The sequence below is a fragment of the Podarcis melisellensis genome, assembly GCF_964234715.1.
Source record: "Podarcis melisellensis genome assembly, chromosome: 12".
NCBI classification, from domain to species: domain Eukaryota; kingdom Metazoa; phylum Chordata; class Lepidosauria; order Squamata; family Lacertidae; genus Podarcis; species Podarcis melisellensis.
The window spans coordinates 54,119,814-54,144,021 of record NC_138544.1 but is presented as its reverse complement, the minus strand read 5'-3'; the positions used below and the strand labels follow the sequence as shown (position 1 = coordinate 54,144,021).

Here is a 24,208-nt window from a genome sequence, read left to right as displayed (position 1 = left end):
CTAACAAACTGAAATCTAATTGAGACAAGACAAATGTGCCTTTGTTCAATAGGAGAGTTGATCTGTTTTGACTATTTTGATCACGTGTGTAGCCTGGGATCCCCTGGGGTGCAACGTGGTAGTTGTAGCTTGAAGCACCCTTCCACCACTATGGTTTCTGGAGAAAGTAGATCTGGCCACTGCTGCACAAACCTTGGTCAGATCCAGAGTGACCTACTTGTAATGCGATCTACTAGGTGAGGCATTCTGAAAAGTGTTTGGACACTTCAAACTGTTGTCACTGGAATACAGTGGTATCTCGGGTTACAGACACTTCAGGTTACAGACTCCGCTAAGCCAGAAACAGTACCTTGGGTTAAGAACTTTGTTTCAGGATGAGAACAGAAACTGGGCGGCGGCGCGGCAGCAGCAGGAGGCCCCATTAGCTAAAGTGGTGCTTCAGGTTAAGAACAGTTTCAGGTTAAGAACGGAGCTCCAGAACGAATTAAGTTCTTAACCCAAGGTACCACTGTATGTGATCACACTGGCTTCACAGTGGAACATGTGATCACATTACTGCGGTACCTCTAGTTCCGAACTTAATTCATTTCAGAGGTCCGTTCTTAACCTGAAACTTATTTTAACTAGAGGCATGCTTTCGCTAATGGGGCCTCTTGCTGCCGCCGCGCTGCCAGCACACGATTTCCGTTCTCATCCTGGGGCAAAGTTCTCAACTTGAGGTAACTCTTCCAGGTTAGTGGAGTTTGTAACCTGAAGCATTTGTAACCTGAGGCGTTTGCAACTCAAGGCACCACTGTAGCTTTTGGGTACAGTCTGAGGCGCCTATTACCATCAAAGCCCTAAATGACTTGAGTTCAGAAGACAAGGAACACCTCTTCTAATAGGAAACAGCTCACCTGTTAAGGCAATTAGAAATGATCTTGCTTTGTATTCTGTTGTCATCACACGTGCAGCTGAAGCTTGCATAGAACACAGAACTTTTCCACTGTGACACACAAGTTGTGGCACTACCAGGCTTTTGGTATTGGGTAACTATGTAGCCTTGACATTTTACTTTTGCTCTACTGTTAATGGTTTTGGACATTTAATGTTTTACTGTACTGTGATTTATACTGTTTTGTTTTATATTATAATTATGTTTGGAGCCCTTGGGTGGCTCCTATTTTTGTGGAATTTTGGCAACTGCACAAGATTCGTAAACGATTCGCATTACTGCTAGGGACACAAGTAGTTCGAACAGAGAAGGTGAAAGGCATTTGTCTATACAAAGTTCTTCTGTCTAGCTGCCAAAAACCACATACCTGGACCGTCTGTCATAACTGCGAGATCTGTGGTAACTGCCACTCCTTTTGCTTCTACTTCGGCTACGGCTCCTGCTGTAGTAACTGTCATAGGTATAGGACCTGCTTTTATGGGTGAAAAACCAAGCAATGACTTACTTTGTTTAACACTGAATCTGCCTCAATAAACTTAGAGACATCAAAGCTTTCTTATTCACAGAAAATATATCTGGATTAAATACAATATGATAGAGAATTAAAAACTAAACTCAAATGAAAAAAAAATCTATAGAAGGCACCCATTCAGTGTAGCTATGTTTCCATTATTCTCTTTCAATTTTGAAGTAAAATAAGCCTGTTTAGAAAAGTAAGCCACAGCACCTTCATTGCATCATTTAAATTTGATGTTATTAACCTATCTACTAGAGTCATATTTCAAAAATGATCTCTTAGCATACCTTGATCGACTGTGGTGATCGTAAGAGCTGCTTCTGGACCGACTTCTACTATAAGTGCGACTATTAAACAAGAAAAGAATGACATGACATTTTGAAACTGTAAGAAAGATATCCCAATATTGTGCTTATTTTGCATTAAAGCCAGTTATAACTATTTCCCCAAGTGACAAAATACGTGTTTATTTTTAAACCATACTAAATCTACAGAGTGCCTCTGGTAAGAAACCAAACGAGGCTTCAAGCAGATTTTTGCAAGAATTTATTCTCTCCTCTCCAGCACTTCCCCATCCCTTTTGCTGGTACTAACCTGTGACTCCTGCAACTGTCGTAAGAACTACTTCGACTTCTTGAGTGGCCTCTGCTGTACCATCCTCTGCTCCGGCTTCGGGTGTAACTCCGTGACCTAGAGATTTCAAGTGGATGTACTTAAAAGCTGTGCCAAGTAAGGTCCAGCTAATCCCAGGGGTTCGTTTTATGGTTTTCAGAGCACATAGTGACCAATAGGTTAGCCCCATTGACAAAGAACACTGAAATAGCCTATGGGTATCAGGAAAGAGCCTTCACTGCACACTTTTCGGCACATGCTAAAAACATTTTTGTTTGCACAAGCCTACACATATATCTCCCCTTCATGGATCACTGCCTTGTCATGGCGAAGGGGCTTGAATAACTCAGAGAAGCTCCGAGCTATGCCGTGCAGGGCCACCCAAGACAGGCAAGTCATAGCCAAGAGTTTAGACTAAATGTGATCCACCTGCAGAAGGAACTGGCAAACCACTCCAGTACCGTGGTACCTCAATGTCAGGGAACTGCCATCGGAGCCAGAGGCGGAGGGAAGGCTCCAGAGGGATGCCGGAGAGGGTCCCAGTAGGGAGAGAGGCAGCCCATCTGCTGGGGAGGTAAATCAGCGTAGAACCAGTGGAGAAGGGGAGCAGAAGGGGGAATCGGCGAGGGGGCTCCAGGACTCCTCACTGGAGACCAGCGGGGAGAGCACGGGTCCTCCGCTGCCCACACCCACCCTGCGCAGAAGACTTCCGCGCAGGGAGAGTAGGAGGAGACTAGGCGTCAAAGAACTTCTTTGCTGGAAGAAGTTCAAGAAACGCCCACTGACGGATTCTGCCAGCGATTGAGACAGCCACGAAGTGAGAGGCTGTCCAGACAGAAAGGGTTCAACCAGGTAACCTAGCCAGGAGTGGCGACAACTTACGCACGAGCAATCCCTAGAACCATTACACTCGAGTTACAGTTGCTTCAGGTTACAGACTCTGCTAACCCAGAAACAGTACCTTGGGTTAAGAACTTTGCTTAAGGATGAGAACAGAAATTGCACGGCGGCATGAGGCCCCATTAGCTAAAGTGGTGCTTCAGGTTAAGAACAGTTTCAGGTTAAGAACGGACCTCCAGAACGAATTAAGTTCTTAACCCGAGGTACCCCTGTACTTTACCAAGAAAACTCCAGGGACATAAAAAAGGAGAAGCTTTAAGAAGAAAGTGAGTGTTTCCAAGGCATGCTGTGGTTCATGGGATCACGGAGAGTCTAAGACGACTAATCAACAACAACACAGATACCTACAATGCTGATGTGGTTTCGGTTTCTTGCAGGGTCTAGTTTTCTGAACGATTTAATTGTTTTTACTAACAATTGTTATGTTTTATTCTTTGCCATCAAGCGGTATATACATTTCATGAAAGAAATACAGGCAACCAAGTGTTTGTGTGTGCTTAAGGCACACACAACCACTGACACGCATGCCGTTTTTGACACAAAGGGGGAGAAACAGGGACGGAACAGGCATGTGTGCATCCCAATGACTGTCCATAAAGAAATAGCCATGCCTATTTGTAAAATGCAAGTAATTTTACTTACCTGTAAGAAGAGGTGGAACTTCCTGATCGACTTCTGGAGTGACTATAGGAATGGGATCTTGCTCTGTGCCTGGATTTCGGGTCCGACTTGCTTCGTGACCGGCTATGGCTCCTTGACTGGCTGTTTTCCCGTGTGGGAGAATCCTCCTCGCTAGAGCTCTCGTGGTTCCTCGGTCTCCGATTCAGCCGGGCAGTCTTCCTAACTTCATCAAACAGGGAGCCTGGTCTAATTTTGTTTTTGCTTTTAATTTCTATTCTCAAACCTTGTGGCTTTGACTCAGATGACGAGGCCACGCTTTTGGCTTCGGAAGGATTACTAGCAGCTGCCGAAGCTGCAGGCTGCAGGTTCCCTACTCCCTGTAACGGTTTCCATTTATTATCAGCTACGCTGCTCTGAGGATTTTCCACCAGCTCAGTCTTCAGCACACTTTCCACAGCAGCAACGGTTGTGACAGGCTTAGGTCTTTGTTTCTCTGTCTGTGTGTTGCCTTCTTTGCTACCAATCAATTCTCTAGCATCAAGTCCTGGTTTTGCACTCTCCGCTTCAGAGCTGCTTGGCACATCTGTGCTCTTACTAACTTTAATGTCCTGCAGGTTCACCTTCAGACTTACTGGAGAAAGTTCCACATCAACCTTCACGGGCGAATTATGCTCTGGAGTACAAATCTCCATGTCATCCATCTGGGTTACATCCACCTCATTTTCATTATTTACTTTTGCAGCACCAGCGCTTTCCGAAATTTCTGTATTTTTTTCTGAATTTAGAGCATGTGCTGATGTTGCCTCTTCCCCATTAACTTTAAAAACATTCTTAACGGCAGGTGATGTACGGCCCACGGTTTTATTCTCTTCACTGAGCTTTTTGTCATTCCCTGTTTGGTCTTGAGGGATTTTATCGTTTTCAGAATCCTGATCTTGCTTTTTATCTGTTTTTGTCACGACTGGCTTCTCTCTCTCATCCTTGGTGCGTGGCTTTACAGGAATGTCTATTTCCTCCTCCTCCTCTTCTCCAAACTCCAGAGGCGGCTGCCAGTGAAATGTTTCCTTTCGCTTTTGGGCCTTAGGCTTCTTTTCTTTTTTACCCTTGGATTTCTCCTTCGCTTTTTTGGAATGTGTCTTTTTGAGGTTCTTTTTGGAGCCGTGTTTTTGCTTTCTGGATTTCCCCCTGGCCCCTGAGTTGGAATGGGAGCTCTCCGTCTCGGAAGGGGAGAACTGCTTGCTCGTCTTGAGTGTACCTGAGGAGGAATCCAACTTTGTCTTGCACTTGCTGAGGCTGAGATCTGTGTCAGAGTCTGATGTGGCTTCACCTTCTTCCTTGCTAGAAGACAATCTTGAATCTTCCTTAGAGTTCCTGTTTCCGCCTCGTTCTGAATTTGATTCAGAGTCCCACTTACTATCGGCACGCGTTTTCCTTTTTGCTTTTCGACCGCTTCTTGGGGAGCTCAGTTTCTCCTCCAAAAGTCTTTTTTTCGAATGGTCACTGCCCCACTCAGACCCGGGCTTTTCTTCATTCCCATCGCAAGTAGTGCTGCTTTTCTTTCGCTTCCGGCTTGCTTTTTCTTGCTGCAATGGCCCTTTTTCCTGCACTGGCTGTGGTTTTGTCACCTGCTCACTATCTGTGGAGAAGTCCAGAGAGGATCTACTCACGCTCTCCCTGTGCTTCTGAGAAGCCGCATCTTTTGCATATAGAAGAGTACTTTCAGAGCTGCTTTGTCTCTTCTTTGACAAGTGCCCACTTTCTTTCGTTTTGCTTTTCTGTCGGTCATCCTCACTTAGAGAAAAATAAGACGACGACCCACTATAGCACGACCGATCACTGGGGAATTTATGAACTGAATGGGATCTAACCGTTGATCGAGATCTTGAGCTGGATGGACTTCTTGATCTGGAATAAGACTTGGAGTAGGATCTACTTCGAGATGTCCTGCTCCTCGACCTTCGCCAACTCTCTGAACTTCTATCACTGTGATTTTTTGAATAATCACTGCGGTCACTATCTGAACTTTTCCGTCGCTTACGGTATGAAGAGGATGTGCTTGCATCTTTGACACTTACTAAACTGTAGGCAGTCTGGGTAGGCATCAAGTGAGTGGTCTTTGCTTTCATTTCCTGAATTCGCTCATAGGATGGTTTCCAAGGCTTTTGCCCAGGTTTCCATCTAGAAGGCGGAGGACTGTCACTAAGTGATATGACCGGAATGCTTTCGGCAACAACGGGCTGTATCACAACTTTGTCATTTTGTGGCAATGCTGCCATGACAGGTTCGACTGCAACAGGCTTGAATTCATTTAAACGAGCTGCGACATTTTTGGGAGAACTGGACACCATCTTCAGATGCTTGGAACTGGACCTGGATCTTGATCTGCTCCTAGACTGAGAAGACTTAAAAGCCATTCTTGACCTAGAACTTCTTCTGGAATAAGATCTGGATCTGGTTCTGGATCTGGTTCTAGACCTGTAGTATGACCGGGAGTCCCTGCTTGACGGGGACAATGAGCTCTGCTTATCTCTATCAGATTTGGACCAGTCCCTTCTGGAGGAGTCATCTCTAGAAGAAAGTGAGGAAGAGCGGGACACCCTGTCCCGATCACAAGGCGATTTTGTCCTTCTAGCAGAAGAACGAGAAGATTCTTTCTCTGTTGAAGTAGATAACCTCTTCTTTTTAATTTGCTTCTGCTTCTTTAAGTGTTTTTGCTTTTTGGCCTTCTTTTTGTGCTTTGCTTTTTTCTCTTTCCGGTGTTTCTTGTGGTGGCGACTGTATTTAGCACTACTTAGGTCAGAATAACCATTATGTGACCATGACCTTGACCTCTGAGACAGACTTCTTTCATCCCACCTTCCCGGGTCACTCAACCTAAGAAAAAAATGAAAAAAATGTTTATCTGTATCTTGTGAGCACCCTGAGATCTTTGGATGAAATATAAATTTAATTAATTAATTAATTAATAAGCATTTCCTTGACTATGCTTGCTTAGCTTCTAATGTTCTCTAGCAGAGTTTTCAGGAGCCATACAGTATGGGTCTAAAGACCTGGATACATGATCTGCAGATGCCTGGACGTACTGGGCTGGTATCTTCCTAAAAAGGCATCTTCCTAAAAAGGCCCTCAACCATTAGCACACATGAAATTGAGAGCAGTATCTCTACCTCAAGTAAAGAAAACAAAAATGACAGAACTACATCTGAGTGGATAAACAAAGCCTCAGTTCACATGCCTCAAAGGAGTTGCTCAAATATGATCCAACAAAATTGTGTTAATACTCAGGAACACGTCCTCAGAGCAACTAACTTGGCTGACTGTTCAGATGAATAGTTTTTTGCATAAGTGTGTACCCATGGAATTCATTCCAAAAGCAATCCCATTGGGGGGGGGGGGGAGAATTGTTAAAGCTATGATGGTTGTTCACTGGGAATGAAAACAGCCCAGGGGGTGGAGGGTGGGGCAAAGGAGCTTCACAACATGCAAATAAGTAAAGTTTCATGAAACAGTTTGGGGGCAAACTCAACAGATTTTCATAAACAAAAATCGTTCCATGTTAGATTTTTTTTTTAACCTGTTCATATAGGTTTTTTTTACAATGCAGCCCCAAACTGTTTTAATACTCAAGAATTTTCTGCAAGCGAGTAAGATTAACATATGTCACCCTGTTCCAGGTAACAGGATGTAAACTAGACGCAAAGCACCCAAGTAAAATTTCCCTACCCAATCAGCCCTATTTGTAGCCATCTAAAAATAAACTCTCTTACCAGGTACAAAGTCTATCTAAACTGCAGTGCAATAGATGCTTTACAGAATCTGCTATTACCACTCTCTTTATTCATCTCGTGCCTATATGTAATCAACTTGCTATTTTATGGGGCAAGAATAATTTAAGAGAGCTAGTCTTACTTGTCTCCTTTACTCCATTTTTCTCCACTGGGTGGCCTATAGGCTCTTAACCTCTGCATTTCTTCTTTCCAGTGTGGCGGAGTTTCACTGCTCTCATCATTATCAGATTCTGAACACGAGCGAGAGCGAGGTGGTGTATGGTATCGCTAGAAAAATACAACAGCACAAGCAAAATTGTATACAAAATCCATAATACAATAGCGCTCGTACACAATCATCAAGGCTTATCTACGATTAAAGACAAATGTCTGGGGGCAACCATATACTGAGCATATGTCACACCCAAATCTGGAGATTACTTGCAGATTTTCTGTGCAGGTAAGCAAACCTTGCCAGAGGAACTCTGCAGGAAGAGAAAAGGAAGGTACGAGCGGAGACATTGTTCAACTTGGAGAAAGAGCTTTTGTGACAGGAGAACATAGAGCCCACAAGAAGCTAAAATACAGCATCTGGCTAGTGGGCTTTAAAAAATCATCTCCACTTCTACTCTTTCTGTTCTTTGCCATATAAAGGTTCTGCAAGCAACAGGCAAACACTGCAATACATTTTGATAATATTTTTCAGTTGTTTATTGCTACTCGACCTTTTGAGGTCTCACATTCTCAGCCAATTTATAATGCCTTACTATCAATCCCCATCTCCATTTAGAAGAGAAACTTATATCACTATTTTTCATTCAGTGCTATTTTTATAAGGTAACTTGTTTATTTTTTTAAAAAAATTATAACCATTTGGTGTTTTTTTAGCTCCACTCATTTTTGAATCATGTTGGGAGCTGTCCGGCATCCCGCACTTGGAGAAATAGAATAAATAATACTTTGTAATTAACCTCTTCATTCCTGCTTCTGCATCCAGGGACAAGTATGAATTTTTGTATGCAAGTGGTCAGCAAACAAAGGTAGCTTTCAAACACTGGCCAAAATAAAGCTCTCATGTAAGTTACAAATCTTGAAGGGCGGGGGGAAATATGGAAAACATACTATTGTGCCTCTCCCTCTGATTTTTCTTCCAGATTTAGATACTGAAGGCTTCTGGTCATTCAAAACCGGGGCTACATCAAGCAGCTTCCTTAAATATTAAGAATTATACAGGTATAAGGAAAACAGCACTGGCAATAATATATGTTTCTTACAGTCAAATGTTAAAGACAGTCCAAACTGAACAAGTGACTCAAATGGCCACACACTTAATTGCATAGATTTTTCTTTGCTAAGACACAGTTCAGAACCATCTGGTTGGCACTCCCTCCCCTCCCCTAAGTTACAGAATTGTCACCCAAGGCAAACAAGTCTCTACAGTTCCTAGCTGAGAGGTGGAATCACATACTGTAAAAGCATTCCTTCATGTGGCTCCCCTGCTGGATCACCTGGACATCAAAGCTTTCACTGGGGTGCCCCCAAGAAAGACGCCTCTTTAAGGAATCCAATAGAGAAGAATCTGACTCTTCCTGAAATGAGTTTCCCCAAAGATGCTGAATTGCTATGAGACTAACCTGACCAAGGGCCTACACCACATGGTCCAAGAATGAAATGGGCATGTAGGATTTCTCCACCCTTTGCTGCATATACCCCACTAGGTATGAGAGAAGTGTCTGGGGACCAGGAATTACTCCTTTGGAAACATCAGGGGTTATAATGGTCAGGACATAGAGAGTTCATGCTGAGGATCTTTCTAAACCAAAAGCTGGCTAACATTTAGAGAAAACAAAAACTGGAATACAATACTTTGTGACTATTCTGCACCCTTGTCCCATTTTTTTTTAACGGCAACTGGTACAATAGCTAGCCATTTCTTCCATCAAAAAATAAAGACCTTGGTTTCCTACATGTAAAATACATTTTTTCCAGCCATGGGAGTACGCAAGCATCCCATCAAAATTCAAGCATATGAACTGCATAACTGCTGAGGTATTATTGCAAGTTACAACAATCCTCCACTAACTCCCTAACTTGAAATACATAATTGGCTCAAGGATTGCTTAAAAGGAGCAGTCCCACAGAGAAGGAACAAATACAACAAGAAGAAAATTGCTGCATACGGCTCAGGCTCTGTATTTATAACTGGTGCGTCTCTTCTGAGCAAAAATCTGTTTTCCGGTACTGGAGGAATTTCTTCAGGACGGACAACGGGCTTGTCCCTCTTTGCATTTGAGTCCACTGCTTTTTCATTTTCTTCGCTTCTGTCAGGATGGCTGAATAGAAAGAGCAATTTAGAATACACACACACAGTTTTTGAAACCCAAATGAGAACTGCATGTGTCAGGCTATATTCTGTATGTGACAACTTTCTACATCAACTTTCCTTGCATTGTAAGAAGCTTTTCTCAAACTTAAATAGCCTGACGATGAATCAAACTCCTAAACTTTTTACTTCCTGAATTTCTTTTAAGTCAGCACAATTTACTTCTCCAGACAAGCAGAGAATTAAGGCCTGCAGGTTATCTGCTTCTATTCCTTTAGATAAGATGCATTAATTTACTCGAGGGCAAAAAGTGGAATTCAAAGAGCTCCAGTAGTGACATAGATTCGCATATGGCAGGGTATGCAATGGCTCTGTATGTAGGTTAAAGAACTAGGCAATCTGAGGGGCTCCCTCTTATCGAAGTGTGGTGTTAATAACTCTCCCCCGCTCCCCACTCTGTTTCTATGTTACTCTGTGTCACATATTTCTCCTCTATTTCCATAGGTCAGGGATAAGGAAGCTTTTTTGCCCCAAGGGCCAATGCCCATGGTGAGCAGGACCAGAGGGCAAAAGTGGGTGGAGGAATGAATGAGAGTTTTGTACTGTAGGGATGTACCGTATTTTTCGCTCCATAAGACACACCTGACCATAAGGTGCACCTAGTTTTTAGAGGGGGAATGCAAGAAAAAAAATATTGAAAGGGAGCGCTGAGCAGAGCCTGTATGCATCCCAGGCTCTGCTCAGCGCTCCCTTTCACGAGCCGTGTGGAGCATGTGTGCGGCACTTGCAGGCTTTTCCCAGAGAAGGGCAGCCCTTGGGGAAAAGCCCCTAAGAGCCACACACACTCCGTGCAGCTCTTTAAAGGGAGTGCGGCTCTTGGGGGCTTTTGCGGGAGGTGGGGGAAGTTAGAGAGCTTCCCCCACCTCTGTCCCTTCTCCCACCTCCCGCAAAAGCCAGGGATAGCCGCGTGAAGCCTCCACAGGGCAGCGGGATGAAGGCTACCCGCTGCCCTGCGGCAGCTTTGCGTGGCTAAGCCAGAAGCTAGAACAGCCAGAGGGAGCGCTGCGCAGTGCTCCCTCTAGCTATTCTGGCTTCTGGGGTAGCCCGCAAAGCCTGCATTCACTCCATAAGACGCACACACATTTCCCCTTACTTTTTAGGAGGGGAAAGTATGTCTTATAGAGCAAAAAATACAGTATCTTCACATATCCCTCTTTATTTTTCATTCAGACAAGTGAAAGGAATAATCAGGGTTTAAGGATGCTTTGCAGCCAACCAAAAAACACTGTGCTGCAGGTTCAGTGAAGGGTGTGGCCTGGGGAAGAGTTACAGAAGCTATATAGAGGGGTCAGGGGGGCATACTCAGCCCTTGGAGCTGTGGTCTTCCCTCCTGCTCCAAGTTCATGGGCTTTGCAAGAAGCGACGCCGTCCAAAATAATGACTGTGGAGCACAGAAGAGCTCAGAGTGTTGGTGGAAATGGGTGTTGTTGTTTTTAAGAGTTGAAAGCTTCATTTTTGTTTTTAAAACCTCACAATGCTCTGCTTTTACCAAAAGCAAAACAAAACCAGAGCCCTTCAGAATTCAGCAGCCACATTCTAAAGAGCTTTATGTTGCAAGACGTATTTGTAGGCATGTAAAAGCTTTGGGGCTGGCTGTTTTTAGATTCTCCATTATAGCAAATGGGAGAAAACAGGTGTTTGATTTTACACTGGGTAGCTTGGAAACTCACACATAGGTCAAATCAGAAGAACACAGAGCAACTCAGAAAGAGATAAGAATTTAAGAATGCACAGCTACAAGGCAAATATTGGGACCCATGAATATCCCTACTCATTTTACTGTGATGTGCTTTAGCTTAAATGGTTAGGGCTGGTTAATAAATGTCAGCATCAATTTATGTAACATGTCAAAGTCAACTTCACAGATTATGCCCTGGAATATTATTTCCAAATGCAGAAAGTCTGACAGTGAGACAGTTATCTTCACTGCAAGCCAAGAATCTTAAAATTTGGTGCTCAAGAGAAGCTTACAGGTCTATGAACAGAAGTGAATAAAACATTAAAACCTTGATAAAAAAGCTTATTCATCTCTTCTTGTGATAATGTATTAGATACCTTCTTTGGCTTGATGCCCGTTTGTTCTTGGGTTCCTCCTTTTTCTTCTCTTCCCTTCGTCGCTTCCTTGACTGTTTAGCTTTCATTCTCCGCTTGCGTTTCCTTTTCCTACTTCTCTCACTTTCAGATTCACTGTCAGATGATGATTCTGATGAAGTAGACGAGCTGCTGGTGGAAGTATCTGAAGCTTTTGAGTGAGCAGACACCTTTCTCTTCTTCTCCAACGCTTAGGATGGGAAAGTTAATACATTTTTGTAATTCACACTGGGAACATACGGATTCACATTCAGCATGGTTGGTAAAACCACAAACGCAATGAACTCTGGGGATCATGATTAGATCCTTACACTTTTTTGTTTGTTTCTAAATATTTGAGATAGTATGCTAGTTCTAGTCATACTGAGTGACCACTGGGCAGACATAAAAAGGCTACACTGGCAATTTGGCATTAACCAAATGCTAGACAATTTAATGCTGGACAATGCAGCCATGGTTTACTGCCATTTGCCTTGAGAAAATGCATCCAGATACATTCATATAAAATCAACGTGCTGGTTATCTGTGGGAAGACAGGTATTGTGCTATATGTCAGCAACTGATATTGTAAAAGTATTTAACTCTCAATGTCACCCCCAGCAAATATACATCTTAATTCCTGCCTTATCTTTTAAATAGCCCTGAAGACTTCTTTCATCCAGGTTCTTAACTTTTCCTTCCTGCTTTCATTTTCCTGTCTTAAAGATGGCATAAGAATGGATACTCATAGTGCTTTATTGTTTAACGTAAAAACTGCAGCTGCTGAAGGTACGCACACACAATATAAAAGACTCTGGGATGCAATTTATCTGAACTTGCTAGTCTAACAGTGCCCACTGGATAGTTTCTGCACAGGCATCAATGAAGTCCTTTTCCTTCCAAGGCCCTCCATAACACCAGTGTGCACCTCCAACACAGCCAGCCCCCCTCTTCTGTCTAGCAACCTGGTCCACAAGTTATGCCACTGGTAGTGATGGCTGTGGTACAAATGAGGCCAAGGGCACACTGGAGAGAAAATGAGCACCACACTCTCCTGTGGGAAACGTTATGCCTACATCTGTATGGATCACAGTCTTATGCAGAGTAAAAAATAATAGGCCATCTTAAAAAGCAAAATCATAAAGAGTAGGGTGCTGACAGATGCATTGTGTTATAGGAAGGGTGGCTAATGCACGCCCAGAGGCTCCACACAGCCTCCAAGAGATTTTCTGTGGTCCCCTACTCCAATCTGTCTTCTTGTTATTATTACTGCTCCTATGGGTCCCCTGTCATGATGCCCTAAGGTTTGTTGTAGCCCCTTAAGGATGTGCCCCTATTTTGTCATTTAAACACACACACACACACACACAAACACACACACACAAACTGACCCTTCCAACAGGTCCCATGCACTTATTCTATGATGCCAAAAGGTTTATGACCCCAAGATACCCCAAGGTTTGTCTTCAACTGTTAAAAATAAAATGACCACACTTTGGCCCGCAAGAGGACTGACCATGGGCCAATGAAGCTCTTGGCCTGAAAATGGTTAGCCACTCATGTTAGAGAGTAAACTCATTCTACGTAGTCAACTTTATCATGAAAATGTCCTGTTTTACTATGATTTAAGCTTAGAGAATTTCACCCATTATTTAAACATTTAAAATTTAATAAGGAAGCACACTTCTAATATTCCTACGTTATCCTAGGTTTAACAAATGAGTATTTTCCAATGTGCAGCCCGCATTCTCCCAAATGTAGCAACACAATATGACCAAACTCAGTATAATGTTACAAAGTGGAAGCATAGTAAAAGCACATAAAGGGGGGTTTCTTTGAGTTGCAGAATACCTAGATCTAATACAAATTATGATATTATCTCATAGATTTCGAGGAAGTATGCAATGGCTTACCATCCTTTGCCGATTTTGTAACCAGCAACCCACAGTCAATAACTCGCACATCTGCATATGGCCTACTGGCAGTATCAGTTTTCAGATTTTCTATTTGTTCTATTACTTCAAAACCAGAAATAACCAATCCAAAGACAACATGTACACTGCAGAAACAGAAGATGCAAAAAAGTGCACGGGTTTATATGCCAGCAGTAATTGCTTGGAGTGACTTCATGCAACAAATGTTATCCTTAACACAGAAAATTCATTTAAAAAGAGGTTGTGTTAAGAAAGCTTTAAAATTATTGGCAAAATGCAGAGCCAATATGCTATGCCCTGTTACATGTTTTATGTCAGACACATATGGAGTCACACATGAAAGTTAAAAGTACCCCTGCCCGTACAGGCCAGTCTTGACAGACTCTAGTGTTGTGCGCTCATCTCTCTCTAGAGGCCGGGAGCCAGCGCTGTCCGCAGACACTTCCGGGTCACATGGCCAGCGTGACAAGCTGCATCTGGCGAGCCAGTGCAGCACACGGAACGCCGTTTACCTTCCCGCTGGTAAGCGGTCCCTATTTATCTACTTGCACCCGGGGGTGCTTTCGAACTGCTAGGTTGGCAGACGCTGGGACCGAACGACGGGAGCGCACCCTGCCGCGGGGATTCAAACCGCCGACCATGCGATCGGCAAGTCCTAGGCACTGAGGTTTTACCCACAGCGCCACCCGCGTCCCCAAGTCACACATTACACACTTTTAATTACACACATAGGTTGTTTTTAAGGTGAAGTAAATTGGGCTTTTTAAAAAGCAGTTTTTGCCTATCCTGTTCAAATTCTTTATGTGTTCCTACAGCAACCAATATGTATCTCATGTGCATATCATAAAGAGAATAGGAGAGGCCCTTTTACTTTTAGAAGAACAACTCTAAATGATCTTATATAATACAAGGATAAAAAGTGGGGTGGAAGAACAGAACCACCATGTATAAAATTTACAGAATGCACTGAACTTTGGGACTGAGCAGAGATTTGAGCCTTCCTGGTTTAAAAGTGCATGTCCAAGAGAAATTTCCCATTGATTTGGCCCAAATGGCCCTAAAGTGCAAGAATACAAATATCTGTATCTTACCCATCAAGATGAGGAGCAGGCTTTGTAGTTCTGCTTAACAACAACATAAGGTGATTTTTTTTGTGTGTGTGGAAAAAAATCAGTTGTTCAGATGAGGAGGTAAAAAGGAAGAGTGGCACATAAAACAAAAAAGGAAGGAAAAAAACAGGGCCAAGTTAATAATTTTTGCATACAATGCTTAAGATTCATATGAAATTCAGGAAATGGAATATATTTCAATAATTACTATTACTACAGCATAAAGCCACACTTCAGTTATTCCTCCAGTTCAGGCGATATGCATGCAGACAGAGCACATACATGAATAACTCAGTTTCACTGTGGCTGATATTGGGCAAATAATTGTACATGTGCACAAATTTCATCTATTGCAACAAGATTCATACTGCTCTACTGAACAGCATTGCCATCTGGTTCTTACCAACAACACTAAAACGCAGCAATAATAATTTAGGTGCTTGTATCAACACCGTATGCTACACAAAACTTTAATTATTAGACAAAAAAGGGGATAAAATCAGTTTCTGCAAAACAAATTGGTTTCCCGCTATTCTTCTGGGTCTGCAAATCAGATTCAAACCTTTTCACTAGAGACTGGTGTACAGCCACTGTTCTAGAAAAGTATCGGTAAAATTTATAGATGGTCAAGTAACACCAAAGGCTAGCACTGAAATCTTGTTGACATCTAATCACAACTAAGTCCCATTGAATTCAATGGGGCTTCCATCCAGGTAAGTTTGTGTAAGACTGCAGCCTTAGCTGAGACTCTTAATTTATTGAACTCCAAGTCCTGTTTCTGTCTACTCCTACAATGGCTTGTATTTTAAGGAGATTAAAAATAATCAGGAGGTAAATTTCGTTCCTCTAAACACCGTACCGGTCACTAATAAACCCTTTCAAGTCATACATTCCAACAGTTCCCATCTGTCAACGGCTCAAGAAGAGGATGATACAACGATTTCAGGGGGAAAGTTATAACCCAAGTATAGCACACACCCCTTCTGCATACCACGCAGAGAATTTTGGTCACAAAAAGCAAGAACCACCACTGAGTTCATTATTTTGATTAAGAGTCCTCCTCCTAAGTCCTCTTAACTTACGTTCCAGTCTTCAAGATAATCAAATATTCCTCTTGAAAGTTTCCTATAAACCAGCAAGTTCATTATCAGGGTCCACTGTTCTTGGCTGGCTTTGGTAACCAAGTCCAAAAGCAATGCTTGTTTGAGTGCCTTGCCTGAACAGCAGCCAAAGGAGCCCCCTGCCTCCCTATGGGAAAGAGAGGTTCGGAGCTTGCCCATCTGGTCTCTGTTTGACCAGGGTGCTCAAGGCACTATTACCAAGTAGCAGCCAAGGACTCTTCCCATTTGTTCTGGATTAAGAAAGGGTGGCAGACTTACGGGCCTGGTCCTGCACTGTGGGAGGTGTGGCAAGACTGCTGTACAGCAATACTGGGACCCTCAGTGGCCAGACAGCAGCGGTATACAACATAGTGAGCAGAAATGTGGAAGGACAGAAAGTTTTGCACCGCACAAACCTAAACGTGGGAAACCTGTGATTTGCTATACGTCCTGAAAGACGTCTAGCTATCCCTGAGCATCACACCTGAGGCAAATGCTTACCTTTCAGAGAACTATCCAGAACAGTGAATATTAAGCAGGTGGTTAAGTGTTCCTGACACCAAAGAACATTGAAAAACTAGTGAAGGAGCACAATGCGCTACCAAGTATTACCTTGCTGGTACTTGGCTTTGGGCGTCCTGTTATGATTACTGTTGTTCCAACTATGTTGGTAATGCACAGCCAACATCCCACCAAGATTATGTATGTATGAAACGCCCTTCAGTAAAAGGGATGATCATTTTGATAATCTGATTCTTTACAGAGCTCACATGGTGCAGTATGTGATATACAGGGACTTGAATTACAAGTTCAAGTTTTACTGCATCAATGGATGCACTGGGTAGCTACTGGCAAGTCACTCAGTCTTGGTTCCCTTATCAATAAAATGGAACCAATCTAGCAGAGCTGCTGCAAGGATGAATAATGCACACTGTGAAACAATCCACATTCTATCAATTAAAACAGAAGTTTAAGACAAGTCTGATTACAATTCATAAAATAGTTACCAGAAACTACAGTCCAAACACCACCAGCTTTCAAATGGAAGTCTGATAATTAACTATTAAGGGTTTGAATATTTCACCATAAAATAGTATTTCTTATCTAAATGTTTAAGGGATTTTAGAATATTTTCACTACACAGACATTATTAACATTTTCAGGAAGGTATTGAGGAAGGCAGAAGTGCTCTGACCAACAATTTGAATAATTTTTATTTGTTTATTTATCCCCCTCCCCGTGCTTTAAATATTCTGATAAACTTGAAACTTTGTATTTGCATGTTGTTAAATAAGATGGCAGGTGCCTGTAAATACAATGTTTTAACCAATGTTCCTTCCTCCCTCCCTCTGGAAGTCCATTATAGAATTGCAGTTTAAGAACACAAGCTGGTGACATACCCATTCCACACATTTTCAAAGGTGTAAGCATAATTTCATCCTAGTGAAAAGCACTGCATAGAGATTGTTGCTTGCTCCTCTTCCCCCAAAAAGCAAAGCAACTAGCTTTCTACAAGTAATTAATATATTTTGATATTCTACCACAAAATAACACCTTGGGGTTTTTTCCCCCAAGCCGAGAGAATGAATACTTATTTAGGGGTTAAAATAGTGTTGTCATATAAACTGCTCTGCTCAAAACAGGTACTTCCCCCCAAAGAAGAACTTCAATACCACAAGATTTAATGCACATATGATCAGAAAAGGACAAGAAAGACAGAAAAAAAGAGAAGAGAAAGAACACAGCCTTAGAGGAATGAGACATTACCTTTGGAGCGCACGATGTAACACTGTTTCTGTAAATTTTACACAAAAATGGCAAGAAATAAATTGTAGTACAATTCCAGACAAAATTGAGTCTATGTTTAATACAAATTTTAAAATATTTTTCAAGTGAATGCAGTTTTCAAAGTGTATGCAAAACCAAGAAAACTTTAAAAAGAAGGGCTCTAAATTTTCTTCATGTTCATATTTAGAAGGTTAAAGTAAGTTGAGAGTTATACCAGTAAAGATATGTCCTGCTTATGTACTGAAGTGTCACTACAAACAACACACTCTATTAAACCTTTGCCTAGAAAAGAACTTTTTACTGAAAAATTTCAAGAGTATGCAACTGCACATGTGTAGAATTCAGTGTAAGTGATTCTGGCATCTGAGGATGAATTTGTATTGTACAGGATATTATGGGTTGTATCCAATGCAAGTCAGACTCCAAGTAGACCCACTGAAATTAATATACATGACTACCTTAGGTCTACTAAATTAATGTTAGCTGCAACCCTATACCCCTGTTATAAGAGACCATTGAAAGGAAGATAAGGTAATGAAGAATGTTAAAAACACAAAAGTCCTTACTTTCTTGAGTAACTATGGACACTCATTTTAAAGTCTTTTTCACCTCACAGAAACTCTAGCAGTACAGAAAACATTAAAGGCAGTAAAGCTTTAACATACAAAAAAGCCAATCATATGAAAGAGACAGCATTCCCTAAACTTAACATAGTCAGGAGTGATGGGTCAGAAAAACAGTAACGAACGATCCAGTCTTAAAAACTTTTGTGCCAGGATATAAAATGAACCATGTGGTGATATTGCAGTTTCAATACTTCTGCATTGGAGGTGTTACTGTTATTCTTTCAATACGTCAAAGATTATCAGCAAGCATTTTTTAAGAGATCGTTTATCACTCATATTTATTTAAAATAATTTATATACCGCTTAATTGTGAAAACTTCTAAGCGGTTTACCTGAAATACAATTCACTAAGACTTACAGGGCTGGAAGTCCTTGTTAACGACTTCCTGTCAATAAGCAGTGTTGTGAACCAGCACTCATTGATTCTTTGGGGTGGGGAGAATGAGAGCTGGTCTGCATGTAATGCTAAGCCAAGGCTTGTGGTTTGTTCTTCTGGTCTCCAGTCGAGGCAGAGCAAAACAAAACAGGAGTGATTCAGAAGTATGTACTAGCAGACGGCTTATTCACAGAAAGGCATTAAGCCACAAACCATGGTTTATTGTGATGTGTGTATCGGCCCATGTGTTACACCAAACACACTGGGTCAGTATTATTTGAATTTACTCATTACAGCGATTCAGCTGTGTTATTCATATTTAAGTTGAGCTGAACAGAACTGTTTAGATGTTAAGAAACAGTTTAAGAAAGTAGGAATCAATCATTTCTTAATGGTGTGAAAAATATTGGTAGGAGAGCTACACTAAAAGACCTTGTACCGTGAAATTAACTGCTCCAAGAAATGCACTCCTGTACATACACAGAAACTTTCATCACCAGGTACACCAGCCGTAAAATCCATTGCTTTAGATTTCTCTTAGTAGAATGCCACCGTCCACAAATGAAAGCACAAAGTAGGAAAGTCACAAGGTTGAACACCCCCTACTTCCGCTCCTAAAACACAATCCCTGTCTACCATAGCTCTAGCATCTAAAAATTTTACCTCCCCACCCTCCAGCTATGTTTTAGAAAAAGCTGTAGAACTGTTCCAAATACTTGCAGCTGTTCATAAACTAAGCTTCAGCAGATTTAACTGCATGCCAGTTGCATGTTTGAACAAACACTGAATTCTTAAAACAGTGTTTAAAGGCCAAATATTTACTTATTTTTGTGTGTGTGCATGCACAAGCGGTAAGGGAAAATGTGCATTCACATACTCATGCTATAAGCTATAATCTATTTTAGGTATCCCCTGAGCTTGTGTGCAACCAGATGAATATTCTAACACCCTCCACCACCTCCCTTTTAACAGCAGATCTTCCTCTAGGGCATATCACAAAACGTCTTTTGGAACTCGACTCAATTCCAGAACTGCAAGGTACTGTGGAACGTGGACAATATGGCTCAAAAGCTGTACTTCCTGGCCTGATTGAAAACATTGTAGCTCAGTATACAACACTTAAACACATCCTTATGAGACTAGTAACTCGTGAAAATATTTACAAAACATTGGGCCAGGATCCTAACAGCTCATAGTGTAAACAGCAAACCTTCCACTCATAGGGGCAGCTTGCTGATTTTTTGTTCCAACTACAGTCCTTCATTCTGTGTTCCTGATCTTCAGCAAGAGATTTTCGAGGGGTGTTTCCACAAAGCACTGTAACACCCCTTTTGTATGCAGGAGTTCCACACGTGCTCCTTTAATTCTCATAAAATCTATCTTTACTGTATTTAAAAAACCAAAGCCACAAAATCTGTGTGGCTCCTGGTATAAAAAATACCGTATTTTTTGCACCATAACACTCACTTTTTTCCTCCTAGAAAGTAAGGGGAAATGTCTGTGCGTGTTATGGAGGAAATGCCTACAGGTGGCATGCCTACGGATGTTCCTCCTCTAAAAACTACGTGCGTGTTATGGTCGGGTGTGTGTTATAGAGCGAAAAATACGGTAGTTTTGTTAATAGCCTAAGACTGATCACTTAGTAGGGCTGTGCACTGGTCACAAGTGTCAACTTTTTATCCATGGCTTTGGGAAGCAGCCTGATCTGTTCTGGAGGTCTGTTACCCCAAGGCCATTGGAATGCCCTACGAAAATATTTCAGTTTTTAAGAACTAGACTTGTCAGTCAACAATATCCTCCAACCTGTCCAATTCTCCTCTTGACTTCAGAGTGTTAACCTATTCAGCGTGGTGTCTCTCTCTCTCTCTCTCTCTCTCTCTCTCTCTCTCTCTCACACACACACACACACACACACACACACACGAGAGAGAGGGGGGGCACTGTTTTAAAACTGCAGGATTTGGGGGCACTCAAAGTTTACATAGCAACTCAAGAATTAGGGATCTCTGATCCAACTTGAGACATCTTGTTAAGGCCTTAATATAACTCAGGTGTTTTAAAACCTTACCTGAATCATCCCTATTCATCTCATAATTCAATAACTACACAAAGTCAATGCACAATCTAGTGTGTGCTGAAAGTCAGCCTGGATCCACCTACATAGTCCTTTCAGGCTGCAAAGCAGGGGTGTTAATTCTTTGGGCACGGAGGAGAGGTGTGAACACATGAAGATATTTCAGAGTGTTTCCTAGAAGCTTCCTAGATTTCCAAAAAGCGTGATTTATTTATTTTTATAAAAAAACAGAATTTAAAAGAGAGAGATTTCTGGTGTGTGCGCGCACAGACACAAAAATACTGTTTGGGGAGTTCATTGGAGGTAGCTACTTAGAGGGAAGCACCTAAAAATAATGTTCGCATACTGCGCTTAAAAGGTAAAGGTGCCCCTGACCATTAGGTCCAGTCTCGGACGACTCTGGAGTTGGCGGTCATCTCGCTCTATAGGCCGAGGGAGCCGGCCTTTGTCCTCAAACAGTTTTTCTGGGTCATGTGGCCAGCATGACTAAGCCGCTTCTGGAGAACCAGAGCAGCGCACGGAAACGGTGTTTACTTTCCCATCGGAGCGGTACCTATTATTCTACTTGCACTTTGACATGCTTTTGAATTGCTAGGTGGGCAGGAGGCTGGGGCCGAACAATGGGAGCTCACCCCGTTGAAAGGGATTTGAACCGCCAACCTTCTTATCGGCAAGCCCTAGCCTCAGTGGTTTAGCCCACAGCGCCACCTCTAAATTATAATCATTTGCATCCATGAAGGCTAGGAGCTTCAGCTGCAATTCTGTGCACATGGAACTCAAGATGTACAGGAGCTGTTGTAACTCTATGCTGTCTTTCTGCTCAGAGCAACACTGCTGACCCTGATGCAGCAGGGTTCTTAGGAAATCCTCTCTGTACCTCATCTGCACCAACGACTTGCTCTTTCCCTGTGGATGCAATGTGTTCAACACCAGAGCACTCAACTCCTGATTTTGAAGTTAACAGCTTTCAATAGCTGCACAGAGGTAATACAGAGGTCGCTCTGCTCTCCTTGTGCCAGAGATGCATCCATCTTTTTTAAACCCATAGAGCCTAAGCTACTCAACCCTTTCCAGTTCAAATATCAATAATGTGTAAGGAGCCCCCAGAAAAGATGGCAAATGATTACAGTCCTAGAAATATGACAGCTACTGGGATCAGTTTCTATATGTATGAGAAGCGTGCCTACATAACATTAAATTTTCCCTGAACTCATGGATTAAAGTAAAATATAAACCTATTTATTAACAGCATTTTACAGAATTAAGACCATTTAAACTCTGGTGTTGGCTGTTATTAAAAGCTGGTCTATAAGATCCAACTCCTAATAGTTTGCCTATTAATCAAACAATCCTGCAGGTAATATGAAAGAAACTTTAGAGCCCATTGGTAGCTTCTTGATCAATGTACTATCAGTTATTATTTCTCTAGTTCAGATAAGCATAAAAATGGAAAAAGTGTGAGCAAGAGAGAAGGTAGCAAGGATAGTGAACAAACTGCTTGTGCTCATGACTAAATATACGATTAATCCAAGTGTTAAGTTTCAAGAGAAGCCATCTTTCTGCCAAACTAGATAAACAGAATTCACAACAAACCTACATCTCTTTGCCCAATGAAGTATGAAGGAAATCCATTTCCAATTCTTCTGGTTATATTCAATTTCCATTTTTCAGACTTTTTTTTAAAAAAGGAAACAACCTAAATAGCCTCTTATCTGAACTTCATGAAGGCAGAGAAATCTTGAAACAAGAAGAGTCTAGTCCTGGACAAGATACGCCTTTAACTCGGCTGTGAAGCGCCATTCATTCTTACCCAACAAGAAAGATGGCAAAGTTTATAAAGTTCTGAATAGCGCAACCTGGATTGCAATTCTTCTAAAGCACTTCTGAAAACACACCAGCTTGAAAACAAAACAAAAAACCCAGATCCTCCTAAACACAAGTCTACAGTGAATAAAACTTGCGTTTTTTAAAATGTTAATATAAAATAATGGAAGATATTTTAAATACCGAAAGGGGCACATTGAAAACAGAATGACTGGGAAGTCACTTCAGCTTAAGAGCTCACAATATTTTTATGAATCAGGGATGAAGTTTTGTTGATGAAAGCTTGTGAAGTACATTACTTTGCCGTTCAGTTTATCTGTCCAAACTTAAAGCGATTTAAGATGTGCAGGATAACCCATTTGGAATGTCTGTACTGTGTTATGATATCGGAAGCTTTTATGACAGACCTAAAGTACTGTCAAAAGAAAAAATCCCTTCGAAAATTTATTTTACGTTTTGCAATTAACTCTGGTCAATAAGATGCTTTGTTTTGTCTTCTCTTCCCTTTTATTGTTATCTTCAGAATGCCATAAAATGATTGTAAAAACTGTCATCAAGATGATCAGTCAGCTAGTATACATGTATATTGTATTGAGTACAGTCTGTTTTGGATGTTTCTCCCTATGCATTCAGGGAATCCATGGAAGGGAGCAGGACCCTCTGGTCCCATGCCTAGTATGAACATTCCTGCTTGCTGTGCTCCTGATTATATAGAATCATCTAATCCAGCTCCCCTCTATGGGTGTCAAACAAAGGTCTCAAAAAGAGCCTCTGTGTATCTAGCTGTACATGTACAGACTCCCCCTTTAGACCTTTGGCAAGTGAGAGAATGGAGGGCTACTTCTGATACGGGCTTTTTAACAGTTCTGAGCTGAACTGGGACAAAGTTTGTCACAGAAGTGGGATTTAAAAGATAATTTACTTGAATTATTTTTTAAAAAATACTATTTTTATGCTACAAAAATGCCAAACAAATTAAATTATTCTAGAAAAAATATATCTAAAAAAGAATTGTTTTCTGTAATTTGTGAGATGAATGAGTTTTTGACTGCCCTTTGCTTTTTTCTGCAACAAATACTTTTGATGGTTGGTTTTAGCAATACCATCTTTCTCATGAACAGCGCTTCTTCATTTAAGAAAACTCAGCTCTCACATTACATCTACTTACATGAAAAACTGGGAACCATTGGTATGTTTCCCTCTGTTTGCCATCGACAAAAGGAATGCTCTATCATGTTTCAGAATAAAGTTTTCATCTGTTTCAAGAAAGAAGAAAAGACAGGCTAGTTAGCTTCTCTGGGCTGAATGAAGTACTTCAAAAAAGATCAGCAGCTTAACAAGGAGGAATTCTCCAGCTGTTCACCAGGGAAATTCGAAAACTACATAGTAAGAGCAGATATAGGTTGTACAATCAACAAATTCGTTAAATAATACTTAGGAGTTTTGTTGTTAGTCATAACAGCTTTACAATTAAAAAAACAGACAAATAGATTTTATCAAGCTGCCTTCGACTGTTACACATTGGTCCATTCAGTCTAGGTCTGTTTGCTCTAACAGGAAACAGATCTCTTGC

The 24,208-nt window shown here is 41.6% G+C and overlaps 1 protein-coding gene across 4 annotated transcripts in view; it reads right to left on the bottom strand.

Annotated features, from left to right (window-relative positions):
• NKTR (natural killer cell triggering receptor) overlaps positions 1-24,208 on the bottom strand; it is a 35,581-nt gene that overhangs the window by 2,064 nt on the left and 9,309 nt on the right. For 3 of the 4 annotated variants that reach the window (XM_081931461.1, XM_081931460.1, XM_081931463.1), the window contains 11 exons: positions 23,804-23,891; positions 14,830-14,859; positions 13,718-13,863; positions 11,790-12,015; positions 9,532-9,684; positions 8,474-8,561; positions 7,494-7,639; positions 3,606-6,458; positions 2,046-2,141; positions 1,739-1,798; positions 1,302-1,406 (listed from right to left, as the gene is read on the bottom strand). In XM_081931461.1, coding sequence (XP_081787587.1) covers positions 1,302-1,406; positions 1,739-1,798; positions 2,046-2,141; positions 3,606-6,458; positions 7,494-7,639; positions 8,474-8,561; positions 9,532-9,684; positions 11,790-12,015; positions 13,718-13,863; positions 14,830-14,859; positions 23,804-23,891 — 3,991 coding nt within the window. The remainder of the gene's footprint in view (positions 1-1,301; positions 1,407-1,738; positions 1,799-2,045; positions 2,142-3,605; positions 6,459-7,493; positions 7,640-8,473; positions 8,562-9,531; positions 9,685-11,789; positions 12,016-13,717; positions 13,864-14,829; positions 14,860-23,803; positions 23,892-24,208) is intronic. The other variant, XM_081931462.1, reaches the window with a different exon arrangement.